This window comes from Falco punctatus (genome assembly GCF_963210335.1).
Source record: "Falco punctatus genome assembly, chromosome: 4".
In the NCBI taxonomy this organism is placed as follows: Eukaryota; Metazoa; Chordata; class Aves; order Falconiformes; family Falconidae; genus Falco; species Falco punctatus.
In genome coordinates, this window is record NC_137583.1 from 1,744,403 (window position 1) to 1,765,956 (window position 21,554).

The 21,554-nt window shown below is 37.2% G+C and overlaps 2 protein-coding genes across 4 annotated transcripts in view; one reads left to right on the forward strand and one right to left on the reverse strand.

The window, feature by feature from the left end:
• The window catches only part of OMD (osteomodulin), a 32,884-nt gene extending 11,404 nt beyond the window's left edge, over positions 1-21,480 (reverse strand). Inside the window, exons 1-2 of one of the 2 annotated variants that reach the window (XM_080385364.1) lie at positions 4,345-21,480; positions 291-1,246 (exon numbers count right to left, since the gene is read on the reverse strand). In XM_080385364.1, the coding sequence (XP_080241490.1) occupies positions 291-1,224 (934 nt within the window). In that variant the 5' untranslated portion in view covers positions 1,225-1,246; positions 4,345-21,480. Of the gene's footprint in view, positions 1-290 lie in introns of both variants that reach the window. The other variant, XM_080385363.1, reaches the window with a different exon arrangement.
• Positions 1-21,554, forward strand: part of CENPP (centromere protein P) — a 151,421-nt gene that overhangs the window by 44,651 nt on the left and 85,216 nt on the right. The gene's annotated exons all lie outside the window — the stretch shown is intronic.

Genomic DNA, 21,554 nt, shown 5'->3' on the forward strand with positions numbered 1-21,554 from the left:
ATAGCTCCAGCTCACCTCTCTGTGGAGGACATCAGAGTACCTCTTTAACAACATGCAGATGTGGATGACTGCTGGATTCTATGCTTGGTTTATACATGACCTGACTAAGGTGGCAGGTCCTCAAAACTAAGACACAACAAAATAGATGTTTCTGAGAGTTTTTTGGTGTAGGCTGAAAGTTCTTAATTCTGGATGGTACGGAAAAATATACTAAACTCGCCCCCCTCCCACAACCAATGCCAAAGTACACTAAAGTTTTTGGTTTTAAAGAATTGCAACCATCAACATACTTTCAATGTCATTGCCTTCAATATACAAATGCTGCAAACTTCTTGGAATATAAAATAATTGTTTCAATTTGTTATGTCCAAGATTAAGTTCTAGAAGGTTGGGTAGATTAAAGGTGTTGCGTGCAATTTTCTGTAGGTTATTGTGGGACATTCTTAGAGCAATGATTTTTGGAAGTCTATTGAAATAGTTTTCTGGAATAGCAGAAATTGAGTTATTTTCAAGAGAGAGATACATAAGTGACAATGGGAGATCAGGAGGCATAGTCTGTAACTTGTTGTTGCATAAGTTGAGCTGCATTAAGTTTTTCGTGTTTGAAAAGGGTTTTCCTTTGAGTACTGAGTCGTCAAGAAAGTTACTGCAAAGATCAAGCATAGTTATGTTAGGTAATCCTTCCAATGAATTTCCAGATAACAGAGAAATCTTATTGAAACCAAGGAGGAGCCTCTCTAGAGAACTGGGGAGTGGGAATGGAAATTCTTCTAATTCATTATGTTGTAAATGAAGTTGCACTAAGTTTTCAAGTTTGGCAAAAACACCATGGTCAATCATATGAGATTTGATTTTGTTGTGGCTGAGGTTAATTTCTCTTAAGAAGGTAACATTAGTGAATGGTCCTGCAGGCACAGCTTCAATATCATTGTTTTGCAGATAAAGTTGTTGGACGTGGCTAGGGATATTTGGTATCGTCTTAAGTTTACGATGGTCACAGTACATTGATAATGGAAAAGCTGGTGGACAAAAGCATTCTCTGGCACACTCAACTGGAAAAGGAAAGCGAGGAACTCCAGCTTGTGTATCTGGATTAAAATAATATGGGTGTTGATGATCTGGTGTCTCATCATATTCATCCTCAAAATCATAATCTTCATATTGACAAAAGACCATGGCAGTCCAGAGGAGGTGAATGAATGATAGCTGGCTCAGAATTCCCATATTTAAATTTGTATTTTGTATCCTGTTGATGAGAAGTAAAAATAAGTTTATTAGATAGTCATAAAGTAAAGAACATATAAGTTTCGGTTTTAAGAAGCAATTTAAAATGAAGCAAGTAGAATAATGCACTTTTTTTATTGGCAACAGTCAGTGACATTTTTAGCAAAAAACAAGTTTTAACCTGTATCTTCCAAGAAAACAACCATAAACAAATACACTGCCCTGGAAATAAACAGGAGTTTTCTTGTCTGACTTCAGACAAGGAACAGCTTTCTACCTGTGCTGTGCCTGTTACCAAAGGATACCGTAACAGTTGAGTGTATAAAAAAAAGTCCCAGTCTTCATTCCTTTCTCACTTAATTACAGAGACGTTGTAGAAGAACTTTTTATATAAAGTGATATACTCTGGGGTTTGTATTGGACACCTGAGGTGTTGCATTTGTCCCATTGTGATGGGTTAAGCATCAGCCTTACAAGTCAGTTTTAAATGGGTGCTGGTGGAATTCCTGAGTAATGTTTCTTCCTCAGACCTTTGGAAACACATAGGTAGCCTTATTAAACTGTCAGGATGAAAACTTTTTTTGCAAGTGTATTAGTTATTCTCACTATGAACTTGCACTGCAGAAATGGTGTGTGGCCAATGTCACAGAATCAAAGAAGTGTTGTTTGGAAGGGACTTCTGGTGTTCATATAGTCCCACCTGGTGCTTCAAGTGTTTCCATCTCCAACAGTAAATTAGATCAGCCTAGACTTTGTCTGGGTGAGCCTTGAAAATCTTCAAGGGTGTAATTCCAGCATCTCTCCAAATAACTCAAGTGAGTGTTATACTACACTCCTTGTGAAGAAATTTGCTAGTCTTACTAAACACTCAAGCTTGTGTCTATTGTTCTTGTTAACAAAAATAATTTTGTTTAAAAATATATATATCCTCAACTGAGGAAATTGCAGGATTGTTTCTATAAAAAGAACAGTGAAATAGATTACTTTGAAATGCTGTATTTTATGTAAAACAGAAATTTGCGTGGCAGTGGTGATTGTATGTTCTGTGGCATTTTGTTTTTCTGTTTTCTGCAAAACATGGCTGACTTAGCACAATGCATTAATGATAATCAAAATTTAATTTTTCTATTCCTGTTATTTAAATCAAATGTAATTCAACTGTTCTGTACTGCACATAATGTAAAATCTTGATTGATAAAATTTTTCTTTATAGTCTTCCTGTGCCTCTGTAACCATATGGTCTGTATAGGCATGAACTAGTTGACCTGCAAGGTACTCTTCTGAGGTGAGATACTGATGTGGTGAAAGACAAATAATTTTGCATGTCAAATTTCTGATGCTCAAAGCCAGACTAACATTTTAGAGCACTTTATGAAGTCAAAAGAACCCTGTTACTTGGCAGAACTAGAGTTGTGAATCGTGTCAAGCTGTTCAATAATAGATGAGTCAAAATGTAACATTCCAGGTCAAAGCACATAAATCAGGGAAAATTTGAAGAGATTTGGCTCAGTGTAGTATGGGAGCCCTGAGGCAGAGGAAAGCAGATATTCTCAGGGTTTTTTTATAATGACATTAATGTTGCTTAATCAGGGGACTCTCTCCTTTGTTTTCTTGATTTTAATACTTGTTTACCAAACACAACTAATCAGTAACAATGGAGAGGAGACTTAGAAATGCTAATTTCCTGTGCTTCCTGGTGGTGATTGATGCCGAATGCATGATGTATTTAACAAATGAATGAGAGAGAATTCTAAGAAAAAAAAGTAGTAACAAAATAATGGAATGTAATACATCCTCGTAATCTTCCTGTGTTGTTCTACCGAGCCTGTGTGTGACGATGTCTGGGTTGAAATCATTTGTGGTATTGTCTAACTTGCATTTTTAACTTTGTACCATTTGTATTTGAGTGCTCCTTTAATCATGTTTCATAACTGATTAAATCTTAAAAACAGGTTTGAATGGAGTCAGTTGTTTGGAACCCCGGTAGGCAGGTCCTCAGCAAAGCCAGGGTGTGTCTATCTCTACAGCATCATCAGATGTCTGAGCTATCTAAGGAAATAGCAGAAAGACTACACAGAGAGCAGCCTTGTGCTACAAGCATTGCATAAATGCACTATACTGAGAAGCTCTGCAGACACATGCTAAGATGAGAAGCAATACTGTGCTTCAGGAGGCATTAACTGGTTTTCAGATCTCAGGCCCTGTATATTGGGAAAATATCTTATTACCATATTTCTAACTTCTAGTCAGACCTGGTGGTGCCTACCTATATAAAAATCTGTCTCTAAATCCTGGGACTTGATTCTAGTTTTTGTGAACAGATCCTTACACAATCTCCCCCACACCTATTTCATGTTCTTGATTTCCTTTTGATTCCTGTTACTTCTCGGTTTCAGTCTGGAACTTCAGCTTCACCTTCTGATTCTATTCTCTCAGCACTTCTACTAGCTGTCATAAAATTTCCAATTAATAACTTCGGTTCTTAGTGCCACAATAATCCTTAGAAACCAGGAAGAACAACTCTGGAAGTCCTGCTTAGTGTGAGGAAAGAGCTTACTTAGGCCTTCATGCAGTCGATCCACTTGCCATATAGACAACGTGAAAAGAACTATCATCACTTCAGATGGAATGTTAAGTAATAGGTACCAAAGTCTCTCGCTGGTTTTGTGGAGAGAGAGGAGCTGGTATTTGTGGGGTGGGGGGCAAGGGGCGGGGGTTATACCTTGGCTGTAGTTGAGTGCATTTTTGGTAGAATAATAAGTGTCCTGCTAGGCTTGCAGACCATGGCTCACCGTACTGAGATACTAGCACTTCTTCATGAAATATTTCTAAGAACTTAACTAGCTTTAAAACAAAGTACCATGTCAGGTGAAACTTGATAATGGGAGACTCAAGTCAGATGCATTCAATATGATAAACTGCGTACTTACAAAACTGAAAGAAAACAGAAAATCTTAGAAGCATGATTCTCTACCATCTGCAATAAACTCAACACTTAGTAACTGTATTTGTAAGCAGTTTACTAGCTGAAAGCTGAGAACTATATAACATGCATGAATCTCTTAACTGCAAAAATAATACAATTGGTTCATTTTATTCTTGCTTAGCAAGAAAACTTACTCTTTGGAAGTCTGTGAAGCTCAAGTTGTAGAGGGCAGCAAGTTATTGTGCTGGTGAAATCATCTGAGGAATAGCTTAACACAGCTGGAGGAACAAAAGATCTCTAAGCCATATTTTGTGGTGAGGAGCCTTGTGGGAAGGCAAAGCAAAATAACAGCCTTAGCCTCTCTTCTGATTTGCCAGTTAAAAAAAAAAAAAAAAAAATTGTGCCACATCATCAGTTACTGTAGATGCTGTATCATAAGTCTGTGAAGCAATTTCTTCATTTCTTAGAATCCCTTCAAAATTATTTGTAAGATTCTTTCAGTGTTAGCAGTTTCCATTAAAAAAAATATTGAGAGTAAGACTTCAAAAAATATTGCGGAGGTCATTAGTTCATAGTGCGGTTTCAACTACAGTGATTCATTTACGCAAAGGATTTGTCCTCTGGAGGATTAAACTTAAGAAACACTAAAAAATTAACCTTATCAAGATTGAGAGAAGGCATGTGCTATAGATAAGTTCTTATGAACATTTTCAATTTTATACTTTTTTCCCTCCACGATCTGTATTTCCTGTTGCCTTCCTGCAAAGCCGTTGCGCTATACAGTACTGTCAGTATGGTGTTGTACGTCTGTGTTGATTTAAAGTTCAGTATGTTTTTGCTAAGTTGTGTAGAAAGAGCATAAATCTTTCTATGAAAAAGACAAGTATGACATGAGAAATGAACTATTTTACTTGAAGAAAAGTATTTTTCATAGCTTTGAAGAGAGAGGGAAAAAGGTATGGTTATCTGCTGTTGCTGCTATATGGTATTTAAATAACTGCAAATAATGGGGGGAAAAGACAAATTTTTTCATTGAAGTGAGACACTGTTCTGGGTTAATTGCAGGATTTATCAAAAGCATTTAATGATTGGGTTTGGTTTGGTAAAATAATTGTTATTTCAAGGTCTATTCACAAGGAAGAATCTGGTTCTTTAAAAAGTGCGAATGCCTTAGAGATATCGTATTTGATAAAACAATGCCATATTAAGTTTTACTTTTTTTGTCTTTAAGCTTCCTGAAGCTGATGGTTTTCTTGACCTTTTCAAGTTTCCTCTGTACCATTGAGGTCAAGAACATTATTTAAGAAGATAAATTGTGCATGATTCTAACATTTGGGATATGAAGAAAAGCGCTAGAAGACAGGACCAAAATAATATTGTAGGAGCTGGCAGTACTGGAACTAAAATAGAGCTGTCATGTTTTTATGTAAAGAATATAGAGTACAAGGGAGAGGTTGAAAGAGTAAAATTAAAATGACATAGTCATTGATTAATGGTACTGTAAATAGGTGAATAACTACATTGTACCACTAAACCCAAGTAATAATGAACAAGAAAAGTAATTGATTTTTAAAAAAATTAGAATACATTCATAATAATAAATGAAAAAGACCCACCAAGTTTGTTATGCCAGTTAGTAAAATGTTATTTGCTGCTACAAATTTGGGAGGTTTTTTACACACAAGATAAAGGAACACAGTGGAGAATTTTGGAAGCTTCATTATATTAACAGTTCTAATAAAACGTGCAAAAATTGAAACTTATTTTCTTTAAAGATAAAAATGAGACCAAATTAGAATGTTAATGTCATACCTGATATTTTCCTATCATTTTCTACTACTAATTGTGTCCCAAATCCTCCTAAGCTATCAGGAGACTTAAAGTCTCATGATGCATTTAAAAATCCGTGGTGGCAGAGCAAAAGCATCTGTCCTCTTGAAAAATTGTAGCAAAGCTTTTGATTTAAAGCATATTTAACTGCAGAAGAAGATGCTGATCTAGCCATGGGATATATTAAGACCCAGTTCCTTTTTTATTGCATGAGCTGTCTTGGATACAAACAAGTCTATAGTTTGTGATCTTGGTCAAGTTGTGTGGTTTGATCTTCTCTTAGTTATCATTTGAGGTGTGGTAGGAATTCCCTTACAAGGAGGATAATGAGAGGATGAAATTTAACAATCATTCATGTGTGACTTACTGTTTCAAATGTGACAAACATTAAGTTTTCAATGTGTTTTGGTTCTCAGTTTTAAAAAATGTTTTGTAAGGACTTACTTTTACTCTTGAATTCGTGATTTTTTTTTTCATAATTTTATTTATGGAGTTGTGATGCAAAGTGAGATGTATGTCAAGTTAAAAGTCCGAGTTGGCTTGAAGCTGATATATTTTCTTAAGCCAAACTTGGATGGATCCTCTTTGTAAACAAAAATGTTTGAAATGTTACCATCTTCATTAACTACATTCCACATATGAGACATGTTAGCTTTTTCAGCTTTGGTTCTGAACTGAAGGCTTAAGAAAGGAGACTGTTCTGGTATTTTAGGTTTGTTTAGCTAGTTGAGTACAGTCAACTGGAAAAGTTTGAAATTTCTAAGTTTTAGCTGAAATATTCATAGACTAAATAGAGAACATAGCCACTGGCATTGTCGGAGGGGAATGGGACTGGCCCTGATACAAGGAATAAATTATACTGCTTAGCCTTTTCCTTATATTCACTGTTCTACTGTAAAAGATTCTTGGATTTCTTTGTGGTTGTGTCGTGTCATCCGTCGTGTCCTCCTTCCCCCCCCCAACTTATAGTGGTCCATATGAAGCCCAGAGAAAGAGGGGCAAAAAGTGCATGTTGTTCATAGAGGATTAAAGGAAACCAAATGAAGTTCAGCTATGTAAGTTAGAATTGAGAACTATCCTGGAAGCATGATCTCGCTAGAGTTAGAAAGTTACTCAGCAGAGGTCTGCCCCTGCTATCACCCCCTGCTATCGGTCTGAAGAAAAGCCTGAAGCTCAACCATTTAAAATCCTCAGTTAACAACTTTGAAGGAGCTGTGTTTTAGATTAGAATTGGTGATGTTAGTTTGTTATTCTGAGTGATTGCACAGTAGAAAAGAGAATGTGTGATCAAATATAATGAGGAAGTTTGAATGTTGTAATTTGTTTCCCCATAAAGCCTGTGGGTTTCTGAAGTAAGAAACAGCCTTAGGCGTGTATCATCTAGGCTGGGCTGCACTTCAAGGTCAGACTGTAGGCACAGAAACTCTTTGCGTCCTAGTTTCTAGGTCTTAACTGGCAGCCCACGAACACTGTCAGCAGACCACCTGCAGCCTCTGTAAGCCTGGTATCTGATTGGCAAAGGCGCTTCTTATTTGTGCTTGCCATCAACAAAAGTCACCGATTATCAAGACCGTGACAGTTGCTGAATTTAGTTATCCTGTGCCAGAACTGATCTGAAAATTCTGTTACTAAAGTGTAGAACTCTCAGTAAATCAAGATACTGAATTGCATGATCTTGCAGGGTCTCCAGCCTCGCCAGAGCCCGGAGCCCTCAGTTAAGAATAGCTCTTACAGACTTTATGTTACTCTGCTCTTCAGTGGAAAGTAATTCTAGGAGCTTGTCCCTGTGCAAATATGCATTTTTAAAGGTTGTGGAAAAGGGGCCATCAAATGATATCACCAGTCCCGCAGAGCTGAGACAAGACCCAATCTGTTTAGAAAAAGGAAAGGAAGACAGAACTTCGCCATGTGTGAGGCTCATTATTGCCTCTGACCTGAACTTTGTTGTGTGGTCTCCACTTATTTCCTGTTTAGTAGGTGGTATTACAAGATCAAAACTCCGGCAACCCTCATCTTATGCAGCCGGTTTTATTATCTGTTGTTTAGTTTTGCTAGGAGCTACTAAGAAGAACGTGTTGACCAACTGTTAACAGTTGAATTTACAAGAAGTATTATTGAAAAATAATTCCTAAGGTTTGCTAGACGGTAGATTTTGCATATATTGATCAAATGATACTCTGAACTAACGCCCTTCATTGACTCTTCTAATCAAAGGCAGATTGTGGTTGCTGATTGATTTTTTTATCATGTTATAACTTGAGTATGCATGCTACAACCATGAATATAAACACAATATTAAAGATGTTTTTGTGTAGGTCTTATGGTTGTATTTCTTGCTTTTCAGGTGACAATGCAGTCCTAAAAGAATAAAAAAACCAAAAATTGTCCTATAGTTTTACTATAAAACAGTGTAAGTTAGTAGGTATCCTAAGTCCTGTGATGGGTTCATTGGGTGATTATTTTTGTTCTGAAATACTAGCATGTCTTTTCCTCTCATCAGTGCTGTGGGATATGGAGAGTTTTTTTCTGTATCTTCTCCACTTCCTCCAGTTAGGTGGATTTGCTGATTATGAGTTGAATAACCACCCCTCTCTTTTTGCTCTCCCTTCTTCCTAAGCATTCCTTTACTTACTGAAATCGTTGATTATTTTTTTCTTGCATTCTACTCTCTATGTATTTCTGTATTCTTAAATGGTATACTTTTTGTGTTTTGCTTTTTCCCAAAAAACCCACACCTTTGAAACATATTACTAGTTAACAAATGCAACTACATTTGGATCTCAAAGACTGATCCTTGTATAGAACAAATGACTGAGAAAGAGCTTATTGACATTGTAACATGGGAATTAATATAATCCCATAAGCAATTGTTGAGTAACTTCTACTAATAAACAGTAATACACTGAATTTTTAGAGATGAATTCATTAGAAGCACCTATGCATCTAGAAGCAATACATTAGGAAGCCGTGATCTCATTAGATGATTGGTTAAACATGTACAGTGAACAATTTGTATTGCAATTTGTTTTGCTTCAAAGGTTAAGTATCAAGGCTCCTGGCGTGTTCAGGTTTGTAATACTGAAGCTTTTTGAATGGAAGGATGGGTATGAGGTTTTTTGCTATGACAATATCAACATACAGTAATGGATAATTGACTTTGAAAGACTAATAGAAAAGGAGGGTTGTAAATTTTTGCTGAATGTTTTGTTGCATTAGAAACTTTAGAAGATTGTCATACTATATTGGGAAGGGTTACTTTGATAGATGTTTTTTACTTTCTCCAGCAGACAGAGGCATTTAAATAGTCCTCATGGTGTAATGTTTGTACTGCTAGAGTAACACATAATCATTGACGATTGGTACTGGAATAATACAACAAGTTAAAAAATCATGTAAGCAATAATACCTGTAGCAAATGGTGCCTGGTTACTCTAAAATACTCTGGACTGTTGTATGAAATTATAAACCTCTTCTGGGGAGAGTCACTGTTGCCAGCTAACACTTGTATTTTTAGTAGTTGAATAGTTTGTTTAACAAATATACTTCACTTTATATTTTGTAATTTTTTACAGCCTTTGGCTGTTCCAAAGTAGATGACTCTGGGCTGTGTTCTCCTCCCGTGTGGAGTTCTGGGGCATTGCCTGCTTAATTGGAGATTGTGTGCCGGTGATTACACCAATATAAAATGGGAGTGTGAGCCTGTTGGTGCAACCACTGCTTACTGGTGCAGGCATATTCATTTTCTTGAGGCAGCGTTAGCAATGGACCTCAAACTTTAACATAGCCTTTATTTTGTCTGATTTGTGTCCTATATAAAATCCATATAGATGATCATAGTATATGACAGGTGTCTTGCACTCATTAATAAAAAAATGTAATAAACATTGTAAAAAAACCTAAAAGAACATACAGTGTTTTGTAATGGAGGAAAGTGAGAAAGCTGATGTAGCTGAACGCAGGGTGCAGAGATCCTTGGGTAGTACCAATCCAAGTTGGTTAGTACAAATGTAGTACGCTGTACTTGTCCTTATTGCTTATGTAATTGTTCATTCAGTATGATTTATTTGAGATAGCATAAAATGACATTCTGATTATAATTACCATTTTTTCTGTGGCTTAGGTATGACCCTCATGTCTTTAAAAAAAAAATATAAAAAATCAGCAAAATCTGAGGTCTGGCATCTTAATGTGAAGTTGGCTAGAAACTTGCTCACTGGGAGAGCATTCTTAGCATCCACTTTAACTAACGTCATTCCTTGAGTCTATTCCAAAGAAGGCACTTCTACTCATTATTTCAAACAGAACAGCTAACTTCAATGCACTAAGCTGATAGATGCCTGAAAGAGATAGTGTGAATGCTACCCTATCTTAATAATTTATATTAATACCTTATTCATTGGCTTATTTCATTCATTCATAGCTATAGACTTCATGCATTTTTGTTAAAAGCACTAGAAAATGTGCCTGTAATTTTAGATTGTTCCCATGTTTGTATCCAACTTGCAAATCATATTTGTATAGGCAAAAAAAAAAGTTTTTTTTTCTTTAGGCACTTCCAGGCAAGGATAAGGAGTAGTTGTCAAGTTATCTGCCAAAGATTCCTGAATGATCATGCATAGGAAAATGTTCTGCATTAGCAGAAATTTTCCCCTTGTACGTGATGGCAAGTGCTTCCCATTTACTGTTTTGAGCGTGTTTGAGAATGAAGGTCCTTACTTGTCTTTAAACTGACTGTAGGATGTGTTTCTTTTTGTGGTAGAGGTATTTGAAAGTTTACAGAGCAATAGATGTTTACAGCTGTTCTGCCTTGTAGTGCAGAGGATTTTGCCATGCAGGTTTTTCTTAGCTCTCTCCAATAGTCTGGAAAGTGGAGATCATCCCTAAACTGGTTCATGGTTTTTAATAGCCCTCTCCTAAAGAATAAATCCTCATATTTAGCACAAGACCTTGTAATGCTGGTATCACAGCCAGCATTACGTTTATGGCCTGCAGTCAGAATCTGTGACTTGGAAACTTTCATAGAAACACCAAATGTTATTACATGTCATTCATCTCTACCCTCACATATTCTCTTGTAAGGTAAGATAGAAACTCTGTATCCTTTATTTCCTTCAGTTACTCTCCTTTTTTACCTACAATTTGCTTGGATTTTCTTTAAATAATATTAATGCTGTTTTGGGAGAGATACTTGTCCATGCACCTATATTCTGCCTGACATATATAATAAATGTGTCATTTGATTTATGGCAAACAATCAAATTGGAGCGTTTCTTTACTGTTTGAATAATATGTGAGTCACAGCTGCTTCTTGGCAGAACCGAGACAGGGTCTCAGTTATTTTATCCAATTATTCTGTGGCAGGAATCTTCTGTTTCTTCTACTGTCAGCCATTCTGAGATTCTTGAAAGGCCTTCAGGCTGCTTCTGATGAGGACGTGAACACTGTTCATACTTAAAACAGCATTCGTGTAGGTGGCCATTTCATTAGGGAGGGTGAGTTGATCTAGGCATTAGTTACAGATCTTCCATAGTAATCCAGCAAGCGTTCTTGTTGCCTTATGTCATGCTTCTGAAACCTGACTATTGCCTTGTCCTGTCACTTTTTGAGAGCAGAGGTAATGCCTGCAACTATTTGTAGCCAAAATACAAACATCCATTACGCTTTCTTTTTAAAAAATAAATTAAAAAAAAAAAATCCAACGGGGTCACAGTTAGGGGATGGCATGAAAGCAGTGCTTTGAGTGATTAGACTGAACTCTATCAAAACTGAGCCAATAGTTCCAGCTGCCTTTAAAAATGTTGATACTCTACATGACAGCAAGACAGCTGTCCAAAACTCCCTTCACATCTTTGTCAAACACTGTGCTTTTTGCTGAAACTTCTAATTAAGTCTGTATGTTATGAAAGCAGTTGCAGAGAAATGACTGGTGTAATTGTTTAGAATTGCTAAAGGGTGAACTAGATACTAGTTTTACCTGCAGTGGAATTTTTGAGTGGAAAGGTGCTCTTCAGAAGACAGAGAAATTGCTTTATGAAGCAATTGCACATCTAACAGTTGTGGTTTTCATGCTCACGTTTTCTCCTTGGGTTCCTGTGCATTCTGATTTTGGGAGGAGCTGTTAGAGTGGGAAACGTGTTATCCTTTCTGTTCTTAGTGCAAAGCGCAAGCAGTAGCAGTATATATCTATAATACACAGGTGTTGCTAAGGCAAAGCATCCCTGAAACAGGAGTAATGAAATACTGCAATACGTATGTGTGCCCCAAAGGAATGTGCTCAAGGAAGATATCTTGGAGGTTTAGTTAGTATGGTAAGAAACCTTTTATTTTTCTTTAATGTTCACTGTGTTTATGGCTTTATCATAAATGATGACACAAGCTTTTTATAAAAGAGTAACTACTCTTTTTCTTCCATCTATTAGATGGAAGCAATAAGAAGAATGTTGAAGATTGGGTTTAGATCAAACTTGGTTGCTACTTTTCTGAAATAAAAGATTGTGGGTTTGACTTTGAGAAGTTTGATCTAAATGCATTAGCTTTGAACAGCAATATTAATTGTTTTAGGAAGACCTTTTGACAAGAATTTTTTTTTTTTTCCAGTAAGAGATAAAATACCAAGGGGCCATAGTACCAATGCATAATTTCCTACAGATTTCACCTTGATTGTGGTCTCAAGGAGAAGAGATAGTGGCCTGTTGATGTCATACTAGCTTACTGTTTTGTGTTCTGAAAAGTTTATTGCTATGTTGTTTAGGTAAATGCTAATTGTTAACTCTGATCCTGACATGATAAATAAGGAACCTCTTGCCATGTTGCTTAAGAAAGTACTTTATGGGGTCTGGCTATGATAATGGTATTTGGAAGTTTGAAGTGTGTTTTCTTCTGCATAGCATCACAACTGTCTTTATCTTCATGTCATATGTGCCAAATTTACAGACACCTATACAGGAACATGGTTTGTCAGGTAGAACATAAAGCCATTAACTTAGTACCCAGCTTAGGTAGATGTCTGCATGGAATATAGCTTCTAAAACTACTCTGATTCTTTCATCTCAAAATTTGTCATATTACATAAAGGTTCTGTTGGTTGTCATAGGACAGTATTATGCGGTTAGTGAATATGGGGGCAAAGTATTACACTGTTGTACTGACATTTACTTACTACTTCCTTTCTGAAATTTATTTGACTTTCTGTGTTAGTTTATAAGTGGAGTTAAATAAAGTTCTTTTGCTCTGTGAAATCTAGTGTTTGAGGAAATAGAAAATATTGGAAATAATAATTTAGAAGGATAACATCTAAATGATAATTGTATTAATTGGCTTGAAATATAAATGAGAAATATGCATTCCAAAAAAGCAAAGTAAGCTTTCATGGATTATTAATGCTATTAAATGCTAACTTTTTCTTGAGCAAGTAATAATTATGCTGAATCACAGTATTGCTGCTGGAGAAATGAGTAGGTGGCAGCTTTTACTATTCTTGCAGAGTATTTATTATATCACTTCCTGAATCTGAGCATCTACTTGTCAGGTTAATGCGTAAGTGGCTTCTTCACTTTTTTCTTGCTAAAAAATTAGGACCTATTACTGACTCATGAGTCACTTATTCAGTCTGTTCCTTGGTTCATCCTGTGGAACAGAAAGAAGATAGCAGAAGATAGAGCTGACAGAATAGTGTTGTGTCTGGATGTTCTTCTTCGTGGCCTAGATAGGATATGAGTGTTAGTAAAATACTGTCTTTTAGATTGTCAGGCCAGTTTTCTCCACAGATGAGAAACAAAGGAGTTAAGGTGTTCTGTGAAGAGTGTTTCTGGAAGGAAAATATTTTCATTGGTCTTTATATCAAAGTATGGAAATAATATAGCCTGAACAATTAAGAGGCAAGTGCATGCCTGTGTCAGTGACTTGGTCCCTGTCTGTCCTTCAGGAAATTGTACATCGTTTGGCAATGAGTCACCTAGAGATTTTTTCCATGCTTAGCAGAGAATGTAACTCCTTAGCAGTTAATGCAAATGTAATTGTGAAGACAGCATATTAATTTCAATGATTCTGATAGAAACCTTTGTATAGGTGATGGGGTAGTACATGCATAATGAATCCGATGTATGAAACATACTGCACAATGCATATCTAATGCATAGATGTTCTATATATATGCAGCTAGTCTAATGTATCGATGCTTGTTAAATTTACTGCTTATGCACAGGGAGTTTGTGACAAGACTGAGCTGTGTGTGGAAATGTGTGGCATTCTTGTCAAAACTGTATCCACAGTGCTGCTGTTCCAGAAACCTCATAGTCCTCACATTTCTACTGGCCAAAAATTCGAGACAGAAAAAGTGTTCATGCATAGGAAAGCCTGTCTGTATGGTGTTCCCACTGCAATCATAGCCGCATAATGGTTAAATCCAGAATTGTATTGTTCAGTTGAGTGGAACTGTTCATACTTCATATGAAAGCTGCAACAAGTCTGTTGGCAGCGTGTTCTGTTGAACTAATCTTTTATTGGCTAACACAAGCTTTGAGAAACATCCCAACTTGTTTCGAAATATTGATTAGTTTTGGAAATATCTTAAATATTGTGAAAGACTTTCTGTTTATTTTATACTTAACACTGTCTTCCATCTCAGGTGATTCATTGAGTATGCAGGGCAAATCTTACATTTATCTTAGCAGATAATTTTAGACTGTGGTATGTGATACGTGGCATTTGGAATTAGTCAGATTTTCATGCACTCTGGGGCTTTTGCATCTGTTTCCTATTAGCAGCTTTGTTCTCAAGCCTCTAGTCTCCCCAGAAAGGAGGAGGAAGAAAAAACACCCCAAAAGAAGAAGAAAAAACAAGCCCAAGAAACAATCTTAAATTCTAAACATGGAGAAGGAGGAAGACTAATAGGCTTCAGAACATGATTTCATTATTTTTAGTTTACTGTTGCTTTTATTGTCATGCTGGTGATAAATACTGATCAAAATAAAATGGAGATAATTAATGTTTCTTTCGACTGTTGTGGTGTACCTTAGTTTTTCTGGATAAATAGTGCAATATTTGAAGTGGGAATCTACTTTTAAGACTGAAATAGTGGGTGATGATGATTCTTAGTTTTTGGTAGATACTTAGTAGTAAATACAAAAATGTTAGCTAGAAACTTAAGTTCTGAAAGATTTAACTCTGTAGATTTAACTTAAACTTGAAAAGAAATGTTGTAAGGTTAGTAAATGGCCAGCTGTGGTTGGGTGAATATGGTATGTGGTTTAATGTTGGTAATTGATGTCTTAGCAGACGTTACTTCCTTGGACATAGGTAAATGTTTTTTGAAATTACATTAGATGATGTCAAATTATCAGAACAGTGAAGTTGTATCAGATTTCCTATGCATAATCTGTTTTACGTAGCTGAAATATTTTACCTCTTTAGCAAACCAATATGAACAGTTTAAAATTTGTATATCTTAATTTGTATACTTTTTTCCTACTGTCCTGGTTCTTTGGGCATTTCCCTCACTTTTGGGAAATGGTAGTGCAGGAATTCTGGATGGGATACTTGCTAATGTGAAACTTTCTGGAAGTTCCCAGTTTTAGAAGTTCCTTGATTCCTTAGGGAAAGGAAGCTTTTGTCTTTGTCGCTTACTTCATTCAGTATCTTTTGACCCTCATTGCCAATTATAACCAAATTTGACACAGGATAGAGGGAAATATATACGTCCTTATTACCAACTTGTGACAAATGGCAGCTGGGCAGAGGAAAGGGCTTCAAAGACGTGCTTCAACTGAGGAAAAGACAGTTACAAATTCTTTTTAGAGTAAGCAGCCAGATGGCAAGATGAAACAGAGATGTTGACTAACCCCTTGGCATACTTGTAGCTCTGTCACTTGGCAGTGTCACTTGGAAGACAGCTGTAGGAGAATATGCTGAGGTGCTGGTGTGAGGCAGAGACAAACTGGATGATCCTGAGGGTTGCAAGATTCAAGTTCATAGGAATCTAGGCTTCTGTATCTTCCTTGTTTGTGGACTAACTTAGTGACGGCAACACTAGGAATTAAGAGATCATCCTTTTCCTTCTAAAGCAGCCCAGGATGCTGTTTGCCTCCTTCCCACAAGGGCACATTCCTGGCTCACATTCAGCTTGTCCACCAGGACCCCCAGGTCCTTTCCTGCAAAGCTGCTTTCTAGGTCATCCAGCATTTGCCAATGCATGGGGTTACTCCTTGCTGGGTACGAGACTTTGGACTTCCTTTTGTTAACTGTTTGAATTCCTGTTGGCCCATTTCTCCAGCCTCTCAAGGTCCCTTGATGGCAGCATATCTGTCACTCCTTCCACTGTTGTGTCATCAGCAAACTTGCTGAGGGTCGTCTGCCCTGTTGTCTGGATCATTAATGATGTTGAGCAGGAGTGGAGCCAATATTGACCTCTGGGGTATGCAGGTAGTTACTGGCCTCCAACTAGAATTCACTAAATCGCCACACTCTTCTTCCTGCCGTTCAGCCAGTTTTCAAGCCACCTCACTGTCTGCTCATCCAGCCCATACTTCATACCTGTGCTCTTTCTCTTTCCATCTGTCTTTTTCTCTTTCCTGATACTTCTGAGCATAGTGGACACTTTTAGCCAGTTTGCAAGATACACTGAATTCAGGCCGGTTTTATGTAAATTGGTAGCTGGGTGGAGGGGGAAGACACTATTAATATTAGAAAGATGAAGAAAAATCAACACTTTTCACCTTCTTTAACTTGTTTAGCAGCAACAGAAAGCACCTAATGATCTGTGAGTTTCATGCACTAGTCTGTGGACAACCAAGTAGGTGATTCTGAACCCATACTTCTAATCTATAAATATATTACTGTGGAGGAAATAGAGAAGATACTGGATTGGGACTAATATCATTAAAGCTATGAAGTGGAATGGGATTTTGTGATGGGAGATGGAGGGTTACATGGCGTAGGTATCTTTACATAAACTATTCTTCATTAGATGTCTTGCTTGCAGAATGAACATATCTCAAACTGAAGTGGCTCAATGCTTCAAAATTCTGATTTTGTTTGGCTTTTCAATACAGATATGAAAGAAATCCCATTTTATTCGATGTATGTTTTGATTTATATGGTATGCATTTGCTGGTTGTGCAAGTTAAAATCATGATTTGATAGTGTCTTATATTCTTTAAACTTTCTGTATTTTATTAAGTTTTTTATTTGTCTACTAATGTATTATTCTGCATGATTCTTCATTCTGATGTGTTTTGAAGTATTGTATTGAGTAGGTTGATATTGGGGAAAGAAGCAAGGAGAAGACTTGGAGAGATGAGGTTGTTTCATCCTTTGGCAGGTTAATGGTGTAGAGCAGGACACAGAACTCAGTCCTCTGAAAGTACTCAGATAGTACTTTAGTACTAAAACAGGCTATTCTGCCTGATCAGTATTTGTGAAGTTTCCTGGGCGATTACTGTACAGTAAGTCTTTGTTAGGTATTCTTTAGAATTATTTTCCTTCTATTGGTAACAATAGGCTGCCATCCTCTGGTGAAATTTGTTAAGTGTTTTGTTAGGGACCTGACTTTTTCAGAAGAGAGAAGCCTATTAGTTTGGAATGCTTAGACAGAATAAATATTATTTTTTTAATCAGAGGAACATAGTCGTACAAGGAATAACTACTAAGACTCTTAGGATTTACAGCAAACCTCTTTCTCCCTCTTTTTCTATAACAACTGTGGAGAATGTAATGGTGGAGTTGATGTCTTCAGAGTTTTTTTCTCCCTGTCTGCTGAACCTGAACTGCCTTGGTCTGTGGAAAGACCGTTGAACACTATTTTGTTATCATCAGTTAGCTATTTTTCTGTTAATGTCATTGCTGCCCATATTCAGAGATCATTGCTGAAACTGTGTAAGGCACATTTTATATTGTAATGTCTGTATGTCACTGTGACATCCACTTGGGCTTATGTCAAAGTATGCCAAAGATACAAGGTGTGTAAATTATTATAATTAACCACAAATGCTAACTGAAGAATGATATCTGAAAATAGTGGAGGGTCGTTGAACATATTTCTTTCTCGTAAGTGACAGACATCCTATGAATTTATGTAACGTGATGTAGGAAATGACTGCTGTTTTTCTCTATAACTCTTACAGGAGACAGAATGAACCATTTGATACTTACCTGCTTTAATGCAAAACTGCCAATGTAGTTTGTTGAAGATAAAGTTTTTTAAACTTCAAAGCTAGCTGAATTTGCCTTGAAAATTATGAAAAGCTAAGCAGTTGGTGAAATTCTTTAGAGATTAAGTGTGAGAGTGGAGGTAGTATCTTCAAAATAGTGCTGCAGTTCCTTCTATGAAAGTTGTATGTATCCATGGATGACTATAGATAGTGTCTGAATCCATGGCCAAGTGGAAAGAGTAAGAAGGCAAGAGTTTTTTAAGGCTCTGGAAGGATAAGATCAAGACTATATAGTCTTCTACCTCTTGGAACTTTGATACATTTTTACAAAGCTTTCCCATTATATTGATTTAAAGAGTAGACCTAAAATTTGGTGGAACATGGGAGTACCTTTAAAGAATTCTTAGGTTTAGAAAGTACTAATTGTCTTTCTAGGGACTAAGACTACTCTGCTAAAACCATGCCCCAAGGAAAGTTTCAGATGAGGTCCAACGTTGAGGGACACTTTCTGGAGTCTGTGTTGGGATCATTAATTAGCCTTAGCCAAAACTCCTTCCCTTTCGAGACCAAAACGTCCAGTGGCCATTTTTCTTACGTGTGCCTGGCAGTTAGTCATAGCAACACTGACAGTTTGAATAAAAGCAAGAGGGGATTTTGTTTTTTTCATGTGGCAATGTAGTCACCTGTTGGCATTTATTATGTTTGGGAATCTTGCGTAAAAATGCAGTTAAGGTTTACGTTATATTTAAGAATATAGGTAATTGCTTCCAAGAACTCCTTGCTGCCATGTAGGTTTATTAGCAATGGGTCGATTGAACTGGCCTGCTTTGGGGTAGAGAGGAGTAGGCTAACAAAAGGAAGCAGGAGTTGTTCAGACCTTAGTCCATCTTCTTAAATGTCTTAGTCTTGGCAGATGCAGCATTCCTGTTGTCCATTGCTTAAGCTTCAATTGGATGAGGAATTGTTTGCTTCCTCTGTTACATTTCGTTTTAAACCTTACCTCTAAACTAGTGTAGAATAATGTACTGCATCACGCTCCGAGTTTATTATTTTAGTTAAGGTGCAGAATTTGAATCAGTTTCTCTAATTCGGTTGTCATTGATGAATTGGTGTAACTAGTATAGCATCAGTGTTTAAGAATAAATTTAGAGATTCATATAAATGTAATGATTTTTTGGTTATCAATTTTTATTCTTTGTATTAGTATTGTACTTGCTGTTTGTTGTGCTGTCAACTGAAGACTTGATTGAAGTCCACCTTTATCCCACTTACCTGAGGTGGAAACTGTTAACTTAGTGTTCCACAAAATAGATAAAAGATTTGGAAGTTTTCATTCCATTTTTTGTTCTTAACCTTCTTTAGGATTTAGGTTCTTTTTGCTGTTATATTGCTACTTGACCACTCTTTTCCCTCAGATCTGTTTTGGCTCTTGATTACCCTCTGGTCATCTGTCCTGGTTTCAGCTGGGATAGAGTTAATTTTCTTCTTAGTATCTAGTAAAGTGCTGTGTTTTGGCTCTGGTGTGAGAACAATATTGATAACTGCACTGATGTTTTCAGTTGTTGCTGGGTGATGTTTATACTAAGTCAAGAACTTTGGTTTCTTGGGCCTTGTCAGCCAGAGGGCTGGGTGGGCCACAAGAGACTGGGAGAGGACACAGCCAGGACAGGTGCCCCAAGCCAGCCAAAGGGATGTTCCATACCATATGACGTCATGCCGAGTATATAAACTGGGGGAAGAAGGAGGAAGAGGGAGACATCTGGCATCACGGCGTTTGTCCTCCCGAGTACCCATTCCGTGATGGAGCCCGGCTGCCCTGGGGATGGCCCAACACCCGCCTGCCCGTGGGAGTGGGGAATGTTCCCGGCTTTGCTTTGCTTGTGTGTGCGGCTTTTGCTTTACCTATTAAATTGTTCTTATCTCAACCCCTGAGTTTTACATTCCTTTCCGATCCTCCTGCCCATCCCTCTGGGTGGGGGGCAAGAGAGCAAGTGGCTGCATGGGGCTGGGTTGTCGGCCGGGGTTAAGCCACGACATCATCTACAAATTATCTTGCCTCATTATTTTGTCTTTCCTCTATCCTTTTGATATTAAATGTTACAAGCACTGAGCCTTTTGTGGAACCTTAAGGACTTAAGCTTTTTAGCTGTTACTAGGACATTTATTTCAAATCTTCACTTCCTTCTTGGATAGTTAGTTGTTACTGACAATGCTTTGTCTCTCTGGTATGGGGTTATGAGCTGGTTATGGGTGTACAAGGCAGGGTAGGCTGGCGTTTCCCAGAGGACATGAATGTGCACTTGGGCTGTTAGCGTGAAGCACTAGGTCTTCCTGCTTTTGAGTATGAATGTAAAGAGTTTTGTGTGATGATGATTTACGCCAGGGTAGATGACTAGTCTGTGTGGTGTGTTATTCTTTATGTAACTAGGCTGTTTCATTCTCAGTTACTTATTTCTGCCCTTGCTCTTTTCAACGTTCTTCTATGCTCCGCATAAATCTTTTAGAGGTGGCTTCAAGAGTAGGCTATTTCACTTTGTAGCCTTGTCAGGTTTATTACTGTTGGGTTTATTTCAAGCGCAATGTATAGAGGCACTTAGACTGTGTCTTCACTGGGAATGCAGAGTTCCAGTAAAAGCTGGTATGCATTCCCTGTATGAACTGTATATCAACACGTCTGTGTTTCCTATGAGTATATTAATTCCCTATTGGAAAAATCTACTGAAGGTATCCCCTTGAATATATTTATATATATCAGGTTTATCTTCTAACACCGGTGTCTGTTTGGAGATCATAGCTCTTCATGCATGATGACATAGCTATAACTAAAGAAGCCCATGATACAAACTAGACCAACTGATGAAGAATATACTTATTCCTGACTATTTTCAGTACTGATCACTGCTTTCCCCATGTTATTTGCTGGGAAACGCGCTCCTTAGAAATGACTTCAGAAACCAGGAATAGAAAGATGCTTGGTGATCTGCAGGTTTGTTTTGGGTTTTGTTGTTTTGTTTTTACTTTGCCTTGAAGTGTTTTACCGAATTTCTGCTTGCAAAAACTGTCCTTCAGTAAAAGCATTCCCTGGCCCGTACTCCCTCCTCTCACCATGTGGTTTTGGATCTCAGCAGTATAGTGGTGCTAACGAAGTATTAAATACAAATTGACCAAGCAGATGGAAAAGATCAGGTGTTAAGACTTGTTCATTGGTTAGTTTACTCAGGGAGCTGGTAGGAGGGTTGAGAGACTGGGAATTGCTTGATTTCTGTATAGTATTTTCTTCTTCTACTAGTCTGTGTCATTCCCTGTAGCCACTTCAAATAAAGCAGTGAGTTTTTAACTATGAAGAAGAGCGCTGATAAATGATCTGCAAGGTATGTAGATTTGGAAAAAGGAAGAATAGAGAAAATATGTAGAGAAGAGTCTGAAAG